Source organism: Electrona antarctica (assembly GCF_951216825.1).
Source record: "Electrona antarctica genome assembly, chromosome: 2".
Taxonomy (NCBI): Eukaryota; Metazoa; Chordata; class Actinopteri; order Myctophiformes; family Myctophidae; genus Electrona; species Electrona antarctica.
Genome location: NC_136807.1, coordinates 54,498,359 through 54,515,830, shown reverse-complemented (window position 1 = coordinate 54,515,830; position 17,472 = coordinate 54,498,359). Strand labels below are relative to the sequence as shown.

The 17,472-nt window shown below is 42.6% G+C and overlaps 1 protein-coding gene across 3 annotated transcripts; it reads left to right on the top strand.

Moving 5' to 3' along the window:
* Positions 1-947: 947 nt before the first annotated feature.
* Positions 948-17,120, top strand: LOC306917224 (uncharacterized protein). Of its 3 annotated transcripts, none has more exons than XM_079495357.1 (4): positions 948-1,106; positions 2,500-2,646; positions 12,059-12,265; positions 16,736-17,120. In XM_079495357.1, coding segments are annotated over exons 1-4 (417 nt in total). In that variant the 5' UTR covers positions 948-1,045; the 3' UTR covers positions 16,738-17,120. The 3 variants fall into 3 exon arrangements, 2 of the variants coding, with proteins under 2 accessions (XP_079351483.1, XP_079351482.1); XR_013789122.1 differs by lacking the exon at positions 16,736-17,120 and adding an exon at positions 7,087-7,174 and having other exon boundaries at positions 951-1,106; positions 12,059-12,791; XM_079495356.1 differs by lacking the exon at positions 16,736-17,120 and having other exon boundaries at positions 12,059-12,793.
* The last annotated feature ends 352 nt before the right edge of the window (positions 17,121-17,472 follow it).

Genomic DNA, 17,472 nt, shown 5'->3' with positions numbered 1-17,472 from the left:
TTGGCACGTATACTGCAGGCCAGCCCATAGAAGTCCATTGAAATTCAACTGTAGTTAGCCTACTAAATAATATGAAATGAACTGAAGACTATATTGATTTGAATAAAAATATGTTTCCAAATGTATGAAGTGTCTTTGTCAACATATATTGTTGTTTTCTCAATAGAGGATGCATTTCACATTTAATTTACCACTTGAATGAGTTACCCTTAATGTTAACGGAGCAGAGGGGAGACGGCAGACAGAGAACCTGTCGCTTTTAAGGGACGTCACTGCCTTTACGAGGCTACGAGCTCCGACTTTGAAGAGTGGAATTCTCAATATACATCCCGATCCCGACTGACTTTGTTATTCATGTCTATATTTTGAACATGTCACAGGCTTACTATATATATTCTACCTACCACGGAGCTAACATATATAACATATAAAACGAAATACAACAAATATATCTGGATATTGAAAACCTCAAGGGATGCAACCGTGACGTATATACCGTGCGACCACTTTGACTTGAGATTTACAATGCTAGCACTTTTCACAAACTGATGGAGTATATTATAGTACATTGTAGGATGTATATTGAGATGGCAGATATGTGACATTGAAAAGGACAAATCAAACATATGGGACACTTTATTAGAACACAAAAAAAATCGCTATAGCCTCAGTAATGAACCAGTGAAATTAGGGTATTTCATGATACATCTCATAGGGATTGCATTGGCAGCTGCAGTACACAGTTGAAACGGACCAGAAGTGGGGCCGCTGTCTCATTTGGGGGCGTGAAATGTGTAGTCCCCGTGTGTCTCTATCAAGTCTGCCTGAGAGTTCCCAGATGGGAGCAGGAAGGGGGAACCCATAGTGTACTCTCTGCTGCCCCATCTGGCGGAGTCAGGTTAGTGATGACAGACAGGTGAGCAAATCTTCCACTCATTAGGGCTGATCGTGAACAGCTGTGGGACCAGCAGCAAGCCTTAAAACCTCTGCTGAGGACGAGCCACTCACTCCTTCCTCAACACTAGTAACTTCTCCAGAGGCAGCGATGGGAAGTTCCTGTGACCTTGTCTTTATTGTTCCACTGGCTCTGTTGTTATTGGCCCATGGTAAGAGCTGTTGGCTTTGTTTCCAATGTGCATTTTATTAAATTGTAGGTCTCCGTTGTTGCAGATTCATAGGAAGATTCAACTCTGGAATGTTATGATTCTGTGCTGATGGGGTAAGGGGAGCATTCGTGCTATAATGTCACCTGAATGTACTGCTCCAGAGAATTAATTCCAATCACTTCCAGTCAGGTGTCTATGATGACGGGATGAGTTTATGATGTAAATCTTAGCGTTTCTGTCTCCTAATGGGCTCTGTATGCACAGCAGACATTGGGAAAAAACTGGGCCTCTTTTTAAAGGAGAATTCCATGCTAGAAGGCTTTCTTACCTTTCTCGTTACTCGTTACGTCCCCACCAAAGAGGTCCAGGTGTTTTTTTGTGAAAAAAAATCATTATTGGCTATTTCCCCTACCATAAGCCCTCAATGAATTGCATTGAATGGGAATTGAATGGGTCTATGGGGTGTTGTGCTAATTCGCTTATATAAGTAGTAAAGTGTGCTGCTTGGGATATTATTTACATTATGAAGAGAGGATATATACAAAAAGAATTTTGAGCGATGGAAATAAGCGAACACCCCATAGCCCCATTCAATTCCCATTCAATGCAATTCATTTAGAGCTTATGGTAGGGGAAATAGCCAATAAGGAGCTTTCGCACAAAAAACACCTGGACCTCTTTGGTGGGGACGTAACAACTACAAATAAAGGTAAGAAAGCCTTTTAGTATGGAATTCTCCTTTAAGGCTCTGTTCCATTCTGGTCAGTCGGGGTGCTGCATGTTTGCTCACTCCAGGCACCCTCATGGTGCCTTGAGGGGGATCCAAATAGCCTCGTATGGTTGTGTGTAACTCTTTGAGTGTACAAATGGAGCCATAAAGGTCATGACCTCTACATTCTTTCTGATGTGGCCGCCGTGCACAGAGCCTATACTTTGGCACTTAAAGCGGTAGTTCACACCCAAAATTACCTTTTTGTCTTGATTTATTAAATAAAAATGGATTTATTTAAAACATGGAGACTTGACTTTGTGTTGTGCTTGTTGGTGCGGACACAGTGGTTCCCTATGGAGACACAAAGAGGACCAGCAGACAGTGGTTCTCTATGGAGACACAGTCTCATTTGTTCTTTTTGGGTGAACTATCTCTTTAAATGGACATTGAAGCTATAATCATCCCCAGTTTGACTGCAGTATTGGTTCTCTAGTTTACAGGCTTCTTTGGGTCAGAGATCTATTGACGCATATTGATGGCCCTGACTTATTTTCCTGTGTGAAAAAATGATCAAGTCATTATCTGTATTAAACTCATTGTGTGTAGAAATGATCTTATCAAGTCATCATCCATATTCGTACTCAGAATGTCAAACCGTGTCTTGTCAAACCGTGTCTACAGGATTCTGTTTCCCGCTCGCCAACCCCATGAAGACTCTGCCTGACGACAACCCAATGACCAACGCGATTGACATCATCACGATGGGAGGTGGAGGCAACGTGACGGACGGCAATATGTCTCATTCAGATGGCAGAAGTGGTTATCAAGGTATTTTATTTTTATAAATACATAATAAGTTTCATAATGTCTTTCTTTCTTTCAGTAAATATGTTTTTGTTGTGTTTTTTTACATGATCATCTTGCTTAATATGAATAAACAGGCTGTCGGTTCTTTTTCACTAATGTGCCTAGACTAGCCTTTTAAGACCCAGGTTTTTGGCCTAGACTATAGTCTATAGGATGCGATCATGCGAGTTGTTACGTCCACTTCCTGAGACTGCTGCTGCAGAGCCATGTGGAGATGTTTACCTTTTGTTTCATACATATTTCTCGTTCCGGGGCCGTAGCACGCCGAAAAATCTGATAAACTAAAAATAGACTAGGTCGCGGACGCGGTGACAATACTGTGGATTATGCTTTTCTAAATCTTCCGAAGTTCCGAGTCTTCCGACTCCTCAGCAACAAGGTATTTGGAATGGATTGGAAGCTTGTTTTGTGATTTTTCCACGTTGACGCTTTAGTTTCAAACAAAGGCTACCGGTATTTATTTCTGCAGCTTGAAGAGATACGTTAGAGCATTGTTTCCCAACCTTTTTTGTCCCAGGGCACACTTTTCATAGCCTAAAAATCTCGGGGAACACCTAGATATACGGGGGGTGTGCATGTATGTGTATGTGTGTGTGTGTGTGTGTGTATATATATATATATATATATATATATATAGTAAAACGTCTTTGATACCAAACACATTATACTTGACAGAGTAAAACCTATTTGAACCCAATATACTTTTAAAAATGTATGGACAGTAGGACACATACGACATACCTCATCGACGCAAAAATAACAAGCAATTGGAATATATTTTCCGTGGCACATTATAAACAAGTTTACTTTACCTCCTCAGTGTTTGGTTCGGGACATGTAGGACTGTATGTGTCTGCTGTCTGCGTGCATATGCGCGCTGCGCGCTCCAGTGAAATTGTGCGGATTGAGAAAGATTAGTTAATTTGTGTTGGCTAAGGGCTTATTGGTGGGTTTTCCGCTAGATATTAATAAGGAGTGATTAGGGTGTGTTTTAGCGGGGGTTTCACCTGGAAGGCTCACTCACTTTTGAAAGAAGTTGAACGTGAGAAAGTGACGTTCACACACGCCAGAAATTAACGTGTTCACAATGACGTTCATCAGGCAGAAATACAGTACGTTCAGTTCACGTTCAGCCGAAATAGGAACGCGTTCGTGAACTATCGTTCTTTGAACGCGTTCCGGTACATCACTGCCCATTTATACAGTAAAGTTGCCAGGCGAGTACAGGTGATTAACATTCCTATGGCCGATGGTCGTTAGAGTCGTGTGTGTGTGTGTGTGTGTGTGTGTGTGTGTGTGTGTGTGTGTGTGTGTGTGTGTGTGTGTGTGTGTGTGTGTGTGTGTGTGTGTGTGTGTGTGTGTGTGTGTGTGTGTGTGTGTGTGTGTGTGTGTGTGTGTGAACAGTAAACGCCACAATGAGAGAGAGGGAGAGAGAGATTTCTTACTTAATTTGACACTTGAGTCTGCATTTTCGCCACTCCTCCGACAGTCGTGCATGTGTGTGTGTTTGTGAGTGTGAGACAGTATTTGAAGCGTTCCAGCGCGTCTGTCTGTCTTGTTAATGTTAACTAAAGCCGGTAAAAATAAGAACTGCCGTCTGCCTGGCCGTCACTCTGGGGGCCGAAATATAACCCGAAATATAACCGAAATACGCCAAATAAATAAATAAATAGCCGATTTTTGTGCGTGGCCACCACGCACGCGCGCGCATAGCGAGGCCCATCTAGAATCGCATTTCTGGCTGCGCCTCTGGTCCAAAGGTGCCGTCCCGTGACATGGAGCTTTCAAAGTCAAAAAGAGAAAAGTACAAGAAAGTATAAATACCTCAACATTGTAAGTGTGTACACTAGTACTTGAGAAAATGTACCCATTGTGAATTGTGTGGTGAAATAAAAGTTTCAATCAAAACCTATGCATATTTTAAAGAAATGCTACATTTAGTAATGCCGTTATTTCATACTTATACTTATACTTAAAGTAAATAATATTATTTTCCAGAAGTTTAAGTTGTTTAATAATTATTTGTTCACTGTCCACAGTATAGGCTAGGTTAGGCTGTGGCACCATCTGGTGGCGATTCGAAGAAACAACATTATGTTTCCTGTCAAAACATTTCTATTTTAAGTTCTTAGACAAACAGACATTTTTTGTTTGTTTTGGCCAAATCTTTGTCATACCGTCTTAAACGTGAATGTTTAGGAATTCAAATGTTTAGTTTTGAAACCATTCCGTGTAACATCTTTGTCATACAGGTAGCCTAGACTAGAGGAGACAAGCGGGTCTACACACACACACACACACACACACACACACACACACTCTACAATTCACCAACGGTGTGTTGCATTTTAGAGCCCATTTACTGACTGCTCACGTTCACGTTTCTTAACGGCTGTTGTTATGGCGTTTTAGTGGCATAGGAGCGAGATGAATTTAACCCCTTTTGTTTGAGCCGAATCTGGGTCGAACGTCATGTGGTTTGTTGAAGCATTTCCTCCGCCACCGATGGTGGGGCAAACCATACAAGGCATCCAACCTGCACATCGGGAGTGTCGTGTATTTCCACACAACTAAACTCATTAAACTCACTAAACTAGAGAGAAATTAACTCTCTAAACTAAAGCAAACTGTAGTCAACGCATCAGATGATCGGATGAAGAACGCAGGCAGAGAGAGTGAACTGAAGATCCCAGAGTTGACCATTTATTCAAACCAAAGGCAGAGTCCAGAATGACAATAGCATAGCTTCCCCGTAGGCCCTGGTCGGCCCACGGGAGCACAGCAGACTGACCGTGTGGCCAGCCAGCCCAAAACTACTAGTTTAACATTGCAGTTACTGAGACCATATATAGTACTTTTGCATAGACGGAGTTCAATACAGGGGTGGGGTTAGGACTTTACATAGAGAGTGAAAAGAAACATTTGGTGTCTTCAGAAACATCCAGAAGGTTCCTCAAGACAATAGAATGCTACATTTCTCCCACACCTCACACAGCCTCAACGGGTTAGAACAATGCAGGGTACTCAGGAATACTTGGCTGAGGTGATAGCTCTGAGTCTAGACCGGCAGTCTCTTCTCTCATGAATCACATTAGCACAATGACCAAAATGTATAGTCTAATTATTGACAGAATATTGCAAATATGGCTATGGACTATATCCACGAGACCTCAGGAGCAATTAGGGGCTCAGAGTCTTGCTCAAGCACACTTCGACAGCAACTCTGGGGGAGCCTGGGTTCGCCCCAGACAGGTGATGACATAACCTGACTCCGCCAGATGGGGCAGCAGAGAGTACACTGGGTCCCCCCTCCTGCTCCCATCTGGGAACTCTCAGGCAGACTTGATGCCCGGCCACAAAACGGCCTGGCCAATCAGCGGCAGCTAGAGGCGGGATCAAGGCATACACAGTGCTGCCTTGATCCGGCTCTAGCTGCCGCTGATTGGCCAGGCCGTTTTGTGGCCGGGCAGAGAGACACACGGGGACTACAAATTCCACGCCCCCAAATGAGACAGCGTCCCCACTTCTGGTCCGTTGGCACGGATACTGCAGGCCAGCCCATAGAAGTCCATTGCAATTCAACTGTAGTTAGCCTACTTTTAAAATAATATGAAATGAACTGAAGATCCAAATGTATGAAGTGTCTTTGTCAACATATATTGTTGTTTTCTCAATAGAGGATGTATTTCACATTTAATTTACCTCTTGAATGAGTTACCCATAATGTTAACGGAGCAGAGGGGAGACGGCAGACAGAGAACCTGTCGCTTTTAAAGGACGTCACTGCCTTTACGAGGCTACGAGCGCCGACTTTGAAGAGTGGAATTCTCAATATACATCCCGATCCCGACTGACTTTGTTAATTATTCATGTCTATATTTTGAACATGTCACGGGCTTACTATAGCCTATATGTTCTACCTACCGCAGAGCTCCGACGGTGTGTTTTACCGCTGTCAACTTGTTGTATAATTAACTTTGCTGAAAAGTTGCATGGGAAAATAACCCAGCTAAATGGAGGAGTGACATCCTGACATTTTCAACTACCTAGTGAATTCTCCAGATGAGTATTAATAATAGTCTTGCAAGATGCTGTTTAGATCATTTTCAACAAATACAAGCATATAAAACGAAATACAACAAATATATCTGGGTATTGAAAACCTCAAGGGATGCAACCGTGACGTATATACCGTGCGACCACTTTGACTTGAGATTTACAATGCTAGCACTTTTCACAAACTGAATATTATAGTACATTGTAGGATGTATATTGAGATGGCAGGTATGTGACATTGAAAAGGACAAATCAAACATATGGGACACTTTATTAGAACACAACAAAAATCGCTACAGCCTCAGTAATGAACCAGTGAAGGGTATTTTATGATGCCTCTCATAGGGATTGCTGATCGTGAACAGCTGTGGGACCAGCAGCAAGCCTTACAAGGCTTGCTGAGGACGAGCCACTCGCTTCTTCCTCAACACTAGTAAGTAACTTCTCCAGAGGCAGCGATGGGAAGTTCCTGTGACCTTGTCTTTATTGTTCCACTGGCTCTGTTGTTATTGGCCCATGGTAAGAGCTGTTGGCTTTGTTTCCAATGTGCATTTTATTAAATTGTAGGTCTCCGTTGTTGCAGATTCATAGGAAGACTAAAACAAATGAAATGTTATGATTCTGTGCTGATAGTTTGGGGTAAGGGGAGCATAAGTGCTATAATGTCACCTGAATGTACTGCTCCAGAGAATTCATTCCAATCACTTCCAGTCAGTCTATGATGACGGGATGAGTTTATGATGTAAATCTTAGCGTTTCGGTATCCTAATGGGCTCTGTATGCACAGCAGACATTGGGAAAAAACTGGGCCTCTTCCTTAAAGGAGAATTCCATGCTAGAAGGCTTTCTTACCTTTCTTTGTAGTCGTTACGTCCCCACCAAAGAGGTCCAGGTGTTTTCTTTTTGCAAAAAAATCATTATTGGCTATTTCCCCTACCATAAGCCCTCAATGAATTGCATTGAATGGGAATTGAATGGGTCAATGGGGTGTTGTGCTAATTCGCTTATTTCCAGTCCAAGTAGTAAAGTGTGCCGCTTGGGATATTATTTACATTATGAAGAGAGGATATATACAAAAAAAATTCTGAGCGATGGAAATAAGCGAATTAGCACAACACCCCATAGCCCCATTCAATTCCCATTCAATGCAATTCATTGCGGGCTTATGGTAGGGGAAATAGCCAATAAGGAGCTTTTGCACAAAATAACACCTGGACCTCTTTGGTGGGGACGTAACAACTACAAATAAAGGTAAGAAAGCCTTTTAGTATGGAATTCTCCTTCAACACAATCAGTGCCGGGGTTCCTTCAAAATAGAAGCTCTGGGGTGCCGGAAAGACATGGCCGCTTTTACTATGAACCCCCCCCCCCCCTGAGATATTTTTGCTAGCTTTACCTTGCCGCTTTCATTTATACGATACATGATCCAAAAAGAGGCATGTTGAAGTCATATGAAGCGCTTAGTATTTCCGTCCGATCAAAACCAACAGGCTAGTGAACGGTAAGCTAATATGACTGTACGCTTCGCTCTATGGTGGCAGAGTGTCCGACTGAAAAATAAAAAAAGGAAAAAATTCTCAATGTTCTTCTCTCGCCGTCATACGAACTTGTCGGGACGTGTGGCCATGTCCTACGGACGGAAACGGTTAAGGCTCTGTTCCATTCTGGTCAGAGTCAGGGTGCTGCATGTTTGCTCACTCCAGGCACCCTCATGGTGCCTTGAGGGGGATCCAAATGGCCTCGTATGGGTGTGTGTAACTATTTGGTCCTCAAAGGAGAAATACGCCAGAGTGTAACGTATGCGTAAACAGATACTAAATATCATGTATTTCTCTGTCCGATCACGCTGCGATTTGCTCCCGTCTTATTCAGGGAAGCTGGTGTAATCACTTCATTTGTGCGGATCGCAGAGTGTAGCCTTTCCGCATTTTTCCCAAGCGATTCGCCTGGTGTCGCCTGGTTAGAAGGAACATCCACGCCCATCCCACACCATATAAGGCAACAGGAAATATCGAAATACGTCATCATAGACTGCACAGACCTTTAAATTATATACAACAGCCGCGATGAGCTTGTAGAGCAGTTAATCTTGACAGGCGGGTCTCTGCACGGACAGATCTTCAAGCAAACAGCGCGAGTTATATGTATATAATTATAAACTAAACTTGCCAACTTGGCAGGCATTGCTTCACTCCTTGTTAAATGTCAGAACGTTAATAAGTTAACTGATGTTACAGTTACTTTCACATAATGAGAAAGAAGTTAATTTGTAGGCTACTGTTCACCACACGACCAAATGCTATATTAAAACTCGGCAATGATAAAAGGCCCTATTGATGAGTCTACTGCGGTGATTGATTCCCTGCTCTGCACTGTCGGATTTGGAAAGAAAATATATGGACGTACATGACTGGACACAGGACATATTTTCTTTCTTTCTTTTCTTGTGGGATTTGGACTTAAGGCTATATTTCATCCGATCCAACTACGTTGTATGTTTCCTCAGGTAAGAGTTGGCTATTCTGTGTGGCGTCCGCATGTGATCAATATACATTATTATAAATTAATAGGCCTACCACGACGCAAATGGAGGCAGATAGGTGCTTGCAGCAAAGGCATTTAGGCCTACGTGAAACTTTAATTGGCTGAGTGTCTGTCAACATGCTGATCAGCGAGTTACAGTGGTAATAATAATCATCATCAACAGCCTTTCTTGTCCGTCTGTCCGACATGTTTGTGAACAAGCGCGAGTGGAGTTGAGCTGGCTTAAAACTATGATATGACTGGCCGACTTTCAAACACGCTGATGCCATTCATTCAAATAGGCTAATGTGGTCTATTTTTTTAGAACACACACACACACACACACACACACACACCGACAGTCTGTCGTTGTGAATGAGGACCAATGAGTTTAATACAGATAATGACTTGATCATTTTTTCACACAGGAAAATAAGTCAGGGCCATCAATATGTGTCAATAGATCTGACCCAAAGAAGCCTGTAAACTAGAGAACCAATACTGCAGTCAAACTGGGGATGATTATAGCTTCAATGTCCATTTAAAGAGATAGTTCACCCAAAAAGAACAAATGAGACTCTGTGTCTCCATAGAGAACCACTGTCTGCTGGTCCTCTTTGTGTCTCCATAGGGAACCACTGTGTCCGCACCAACAAGCACAACACAGTCAAGTCTCCATGTTTTAAATACATCCATTTTAATAAATCAAGACAAAAAGGACATTTTGGGTGTGAACTACCGCTTTAAGTGCCAAAGTATAGGCTCTGTGCACGGCGGCCACATCAGAAAGAATATAGGAGGTCATGACCTTTATGGGTGGGCATATTGTAGAGGTCATGACCTTTACGGGTGGGCCTCCTGTAGAGGTCATGACCTTTATGGGTCCATTTGTACACTCAAAGGGCCTCATTCACAACGGCGTTTACGCTCATAAAGTGACGTTACGTGAGCGGAGCGTGAGCGGACAGGCATTTACGTGGATTCCCACATTACGTGGGAATTCATGAACTTGAACGTGAACTTGACGTTGACGTTCGTTGGTCGGAAATTCCGCTAAAAGCTGCGCCAGCTCTCATGGTCGTGTACGGCTTGCGTAGATTTATTAAGAAGGCTTTAGTCTTCATGCTGAATCAATTAAAAGTCCCCAAACCTCAGATAAAATATGTAGGCATGTGTCCCCAACGTTGGTCAGCACATACAAAAATGATAGCCTATATAAAAGCCAAGTATCACTTGTATGCCTATATGCATGCATTCTAGAGGCAAGTTAGCCTAGAGTCCCATACAGAAACTGCCCCCGAGCCCGACACCTTTTTATTTATTTATTAGGATATTTCTAGCATGCGCGATTGCGCTGCTCACTCGGCAGACTTCTACTCGCAGTGCAACGCGTTGTGAGCTTGTAGATCGGCTCTCACGGACGCGCGCTGCATGTTAAACAAACTCATAATTATAATAAGAACATACACTTATCTGCATTCTGCACTGTACGAATCCAGCATTGTTTAGTGTAGTAATGTCTGCAGTATAGGCCTATTTAAATTGTGTCGTTATGGAGCTCCTTTGAGTCAGTCTGACTGTCGGTGTGTGTGTGTGTGTGTGTGGGGGGGGGGGGGGGGGGGGGGGGGGGAATTAGCCCTATATAAAAAATAGAAGACCACATTAGCCTATTTGAATGAATGGCATCAGCGTGTTTGAAAGTCGGCCAGGCATATCATAGTTTTAAGCCACCTCAACTCCACTCGTGCTTGTTCACAAACATGACGGACAGACAGACAAGAAAGGCTGTTGATGATGATTATTATTACCACTGTAACTCGCTGATCAGCATGTTGACAGACTCAGCCAATTAAAGTTTCACGTAGGCCTAAATGCCTTTGCTGCAAGCACCTATCTGCCTCCATTTGCGTCGTGGTATTAATTTATAATAATGTATATTGTTCACATGCGGACGCCACACAGAATAGCCAACTCTTACCTGCAGCTGAGGAAACATACAACGTAGTTGGATCGGATGAAATATAGCCTTTAGTCCAAATCCCACAAGAAAAAAAAGAGAAAATATGTCCTGTGTCCATGCATGTCCATATATTTGCTTTCCAAATCCGACAGTGCAGGGCAGGGAATCAATCACCGCAGTAGACTAATCAATAAGGCCTTTTATCATTGCCGAGTTTTAATATAGCATTTGGTCGTGTGGTGAACAGTACAAATTAACTTCTTTCTCATTATGTGAAAGTAACTAACATCAGTTAACTTATTCACGTTCTGACATTTAACAAGGAGTGAAGCAATGCGTGCCAAGTTGGCAAGTTTCGTTTATAATTATATACATATAACTCGCGCTGTTTGCTTGAAGATCTGTCCGTGCAGACCCGCCTGTCAAAATTAACTGCTCTACAAGCTCATCGCGGCTGTTGTATATAATTTAAAACTTGGGAATCCTCTGTGCAGCCTATGATGACGTATTTCGATATTTCCTGTTGCCTTATATGGTCGTGGATGTTCCATCAAACCAGGCGACACCAGGCGAATCGCTTGGAAAAAATGCGGAAAGGATACACTCGCCAATCCGCACAAATTAAGTGATTACACCTGGTTCCCTGAATAACACGGGACTTAACCGTAGCGTGATCGGATGGATTTTCCGCTATCTATACGCATGACCTTTACGCTTCCGTTACACTGTGGCGTATTTCTCCTTTGTGAATGAGGACCATTGTGTGTAGAAATGATCTTATCAAGTCATTATCCGTATTCGTACTCAGAATGTCTTGTCAAACCGTGTCTACAGGATTCTGTTTCCCGCTCGCCAACCCCATGAAGACTCTGCCCGACGACAACCCAATGACCAACGCGAGTGACATCATCACGATGGGAGGTGGAAGCAACGTGATGGACGGCAATATGTCTCATTCAGATGGCAGAAGGGGTTTCTCATTCTTCCCATTCTTTGAGGTAGAAGAGTACAAGGAAGTAAAAGTACAAATACCTCAACATTGTAAGTGTGTACACTAGTACGTGAGAAAATGTACCCATTGTGAATTGTGTGGTGAAATAAAAGTTTCAATCAAAACCTATGAATATTTTAAAGAAATGCTACATTTAGTCTATTGTAATGCCGTTATTTCACATGCATGCATGCATGAATACGTAAAATAAATGCATACATAACTAAATACTTAATAAGTAAATAATATTATTTTCCAGAAGAGTAAGTTGTTTAAAAAGTATTTGTTCACTGTCCACAGTATAGGCTAGGTTAGGGCGTTGGCACCATCTGGTGGCGATTCGAAGAAACAACATTATGTTTCCTGTCAAAACATTTCTATTTTAAGACAAACATACATTTTTTGTTTGTTTTTGCCAAATCTTTGTCATACCGTCTTAAACTTGAATGTTTAGGAATTCAAATCTGTTTAGTTTTGAAACCATTCCGTGTAACATCTTTGTCATAGAGGAGACAAGCGGGTCTACACACACACACACACACACACACACACACACACACACACACACACACACACACACACACGCTACAATTCACCAACTGTGTGTTGCATTTTAGAGCCCGTTTACTGACTGCTCATGAAAAACACAGCTACTAGACGGCGGTCGTTGATTGGTTTATTGATTGATTGTTGTGTTAGTAGAATGGGTAGGCTACATTTCAACAAAGTACAGGCTAATTCATACAAAAAACTGCTATGAGGATAAAACCAGAAAAAGCAGTATTAGTCTGGTTTACATCAGGGTCGAACATTTTCAATTAATCAAAACATTTAAAGACGTGCAAATACTATAGATCTATGCACACAAATAAATCAAATACAAAGTTATAAAAAAGGGTAAACGTGTACACAGTATAGAAAAAAATCACACCCGTGTGAAGTGAGGGGCGCTAATATTAAAGTCTAACTTAAAGTTCTCAAACTCTGCCCGAACCCGACCAGGCCCGGCCCGACCCGACGTTTTCGGGCCGAGCGATTTTGTTCTTTTTTCTTTCTTTTTTTAAAAGAGTGTTATTATAATAAAAATAGCAATTCTGTTATTTGTGTAATGTGATTGTGTATACATATGTATTTATTATGAAGAGGGCTGCGCTAGGCGATTCACTTGTGACAGGAGGAGGACCCCGCGACCCCGTCGCCAACGGGGTCGCATCGCACTGGCATTTCAGACTCAGAGGCCTCGTACACACATGTCAAACCACGTGACTTCCATTGGAAAAGCATTGAGCCTGAGGCGGCCATGAAAAACAGACAGAACAGATCATGTCCGTCCGGCATGTGTGTACGAGGCCAGAGCAGCATGTAGCCTGCCCCGCAATCCTGCACTGCGGGGCAGGCAGTACAGTAGAGAGAACAGTGAACGGTGTGAGACTTGCTTGCTTGCCTTGCTACCGCTGGTTTCCCTCTGGTTTGCGCACCAAACGGGCTACCAGTTAACTTGCCAAGTTGCCATATGCTTAAATATTTTATAAAATCAATCGGATTATCACAGCTGAAGAAGCGTCAGGTTTTCGTCATGTTGCACCGAGTCTCGTTAACCCAGCTGGCTGCGATTAATAAAACCTAATTATTAATCAACGTCACCAAACGATCCATGGTGATATATAACTTAAACGCTACACGTAAAGCAACTTCACTTCAGAGGAAACTAAGGGAGCTGCAGCTGCTATTCGTGTTTAGTCACCACTCACCAGTCACCACCACCACTGTATGGAATCCAATGGAAATTATGGAACATTAATAGCCTATTCTAAAGTGAGTTACATACATCCTTTATTTCGATAAATCCGTTGATCTCCGTTTCACACTGAAACACGGCGCCGCTGCGCCGCAATTTAGTGCTGCTTTTTTTTTCTGTCTGGCTTTTGTCGGGCTTCGGGTTTAACATTATGGTAATTTTTTGGGTCTGGCCGAGCCTCTGGCCCAGTTAGGGTAGGGTCAGGCCGGGCCATCATTTTTGGGCCCGTTGAGAACTTTAGTCTAACTCATGTTGATTAGGTGATGTAATGGTGATGTAAAACAAACTGTGCCAACACAAACATTAAACTCCATTAACAATAAAGAGACAATGTGACGTACATTTTCTTCATTGTCAATGCGTTTACTAAACAAACTTTGAACAAACATTAAACCTGTGGATAGCATGGAATTCTCCTTTAAGGAAGAGGCCCAGTTTTTGAGTGGTGTAAACCACTCCTACAACTGGCTTTTGTGTGCATAAAAAAATGACCATGGTTGCTATGTTCAAAATAATTTCTGACGTAATTAAATCACACCCGGGTGAACTGGATGACCGTAGCAACCGTGGTCATTTTCTCTGCGCAAAAAAAGCCAGTTGTGAAATCACATCCAGGTGTGATACATACATTTATCAAAAATGATAGCTTTTTTTACTTAACATATTTTGTGTGATTTCATTACGTCAGACATTACGTCAGACCACAGCTGATCATGCTATATAAAACCTTACACCACTCAGTTCACACGGGTGTGATTTTTTCCCAATGTCTGCTGTGCATACAGAGCCCATTAGGATACAGAAACGCTAAGATTTACATCATAAACTCATCCCGTCATCATAGACACCTGACTGGAAGTGATTGGAATGAATTCTCTGGAGCAGTACATTCAGGTGACATTATAGCACGAATGCTCTCCTTACCCCAAACTATCAGCACAGAATCATAACATTTCAGAGTTGATTTATTTTAGTCTTCCTATGAATCTGCAGCAACGGAGACCTACAATTTAATAAAATGCACATTGGAAACAAAGCCAACAGCTCTCACCATGGGTCAATAACAACAGAGCCAGTGGAACAATAAAGACAAGGTCGCAGGAACTTCCCATCGCTACCTCTGGAGAAGTTACTAGTGTTGAGGAAGAAGTGAGTTGCTCGTCCTCAGCAGAGGTTGTAAGGCTTGCTGCTGGCCCCTCAAAAAAGGGGGGGGGGGGGGGGGGGGGGGGGCGGGACTTTACTCTTTTACAGGGGCCAGTTTTGAATTGCAGGTGACCATTGAGAGTGGTTTTGAAGGAGTCTAGGGATTCACGTTTCTTAACGGCACGTGGTTTGTTGAAGCCTTTCCTCCGCCACCGATGGCGGAGCAAACCATGCAAGGCATCCAACCTGCACATCAGGAGCAATTAGGGGTTCAGAGTCTTGCTCAAGGACACTTCGACAGCAACTCTGGGGAGCCTGGTTTCGCCCCAGGTGAGCAAATCTTCCACTCAAATCTTCCACTCATCGTGAACAGCTGTGGGACCAGCAGCAAGCCTTAAAACCTCTGCTGAGGACGAGCCACTCACTCCTTCCTCAACACTAGTAACTTCTCCAGAGGCAGCGATGGGAAGTTCCTGTGACCTTGCCTTCATTGTTCCACTGGCTCTGTTGTTATTGGCCCATGGTAAGAGCTGTTGGCTTTGTTTCCAATGTGCATTTTATTAAATTGTAGGTGTCTGTTGTTGCAGATTCATAAGACTAAAAAAATTCAACTCTGAAATGTTATGATTCTGTGCTGATAGTTTGGGGTGAGGGGAGCATTAATTATATGATGTCACCTGAATGTACAGCTCCAGAGAATTCATTCCAATCTCTTCCAGTCAGGTGTCTATGATGACTAGGGATGAGTTTATGATGTAAATCTTAGCGTTTCTGTATCCTAATGGGCTCTGTATGCACAGCAGACATTGGGAAAAAACTGGGCCTCTTCCTTCACAGGTGTTGCCCAAGTTTGCCAATTCCACTGATTAACTCACTCAGTGCCACAGGACGCCTTTGGACGCCTCCCCTTTATGGCGATGTTCCATTCTGGTCAGAGTCGGGGTGCTGCATGTTTGCTCACTCCAGGCACCCTCATGGTTCCTTGAGGGGGATCCAAACGGCCTCGTATGGGTGTGTGTAACTATTTGAGTGTACAAATGGAGCCATAAAGGTCATGCCCTCTACAGGTGGCCCACCCGTAAAGGTCATGACCTCTACCATAGGCCCACCCATAAAGGTCATGACCTCTACAATAGGCCCATTCTACATACATTCTTTCTGATGTGGCCGCCGTGCACAGAGCCTATACTTTGGCACTTAAAGCGGTAGTTCACACCCAAAATGACCTTTTTGTCTTGATTTATTAAATTAAAATGGATTTATTTAAAACATGGAGACTTGACTTTGTGTTGTGCTTGTTGGTGCGGACACAGTGGTTCCCTATGGAGACACAAAGAGGACCAGCAGACAGTGGTTCTCTATGGAGACACAGAGTCTCATTTGTTCTTTTTGGGTGAACTATCTCTTTAAATGGACATTGAAGCTATAATCATCCCCAGTTTGACTGCAGTATTGGTTCTCTAGTTTACAGGCTTCTTTGGGTCAGAGATCTATTGACACCTTATTTTCCTGTGTGAAAAAATTATCAAGTCATTATCCGTATTCGTACTCAGAATGTCTTGTCAAACCGTGTCTACAGGATTCTGTTTCCCGCTCGCCAACCCCATGAAGACTCTGCCCGACGACAACCCAATGACCAACGCGAGTGACATCATCACGATGGGAGGTGGAGGCAACGTGACGGACGGCAATATGCTTCATTCAGATGGCAGAAGGGGTTTTTGGATGCGTCAAACAGCGCGCAGCTACGGGTGGGACAAAAAAAACAAAGAGAGTTTTCCCCCCTTTCATAAATTGGATGCGTCCAAAGGTGCCGTCCCGTGACATGGAGCTTTCAAAGTCAAAAAGAGAAAAGTACAAGAAAGTAAAAGTATAAATACCTCAACATTGTAAGTGTGTACACTACTACGTGAGAAAATGTACCCATTGTGAATTGTGTGGTGAAATAAAAGTTTCAATCAAAACCTATGAATATTTTAAATAAATGCTACATTTAGTCTATTGTAATGCCGTTATTTCACATGCATGCATGCATGAATACATTAAATAAATGCATACATAACTAAATACTTAATAAGTAAATAATATTATTTTCCAGAAGTGTAAGTTGTTTAAAAAAATAATATTATTTTCCAGAAGTGTAAGTTGTATTTGTTCACTGTCCACAGTATAGGCTAGGTTAGGCGTTGGCACCATCTGGTGGCGATTCGAAGAAACATGTTTCCTGTCAAAACATTTCTATTTTAAGACAAACATACATTTTTTTTTGTTTTTGCCAAATCTTTGTCATACCGTCTTAAACTTGAATGTTTAGGA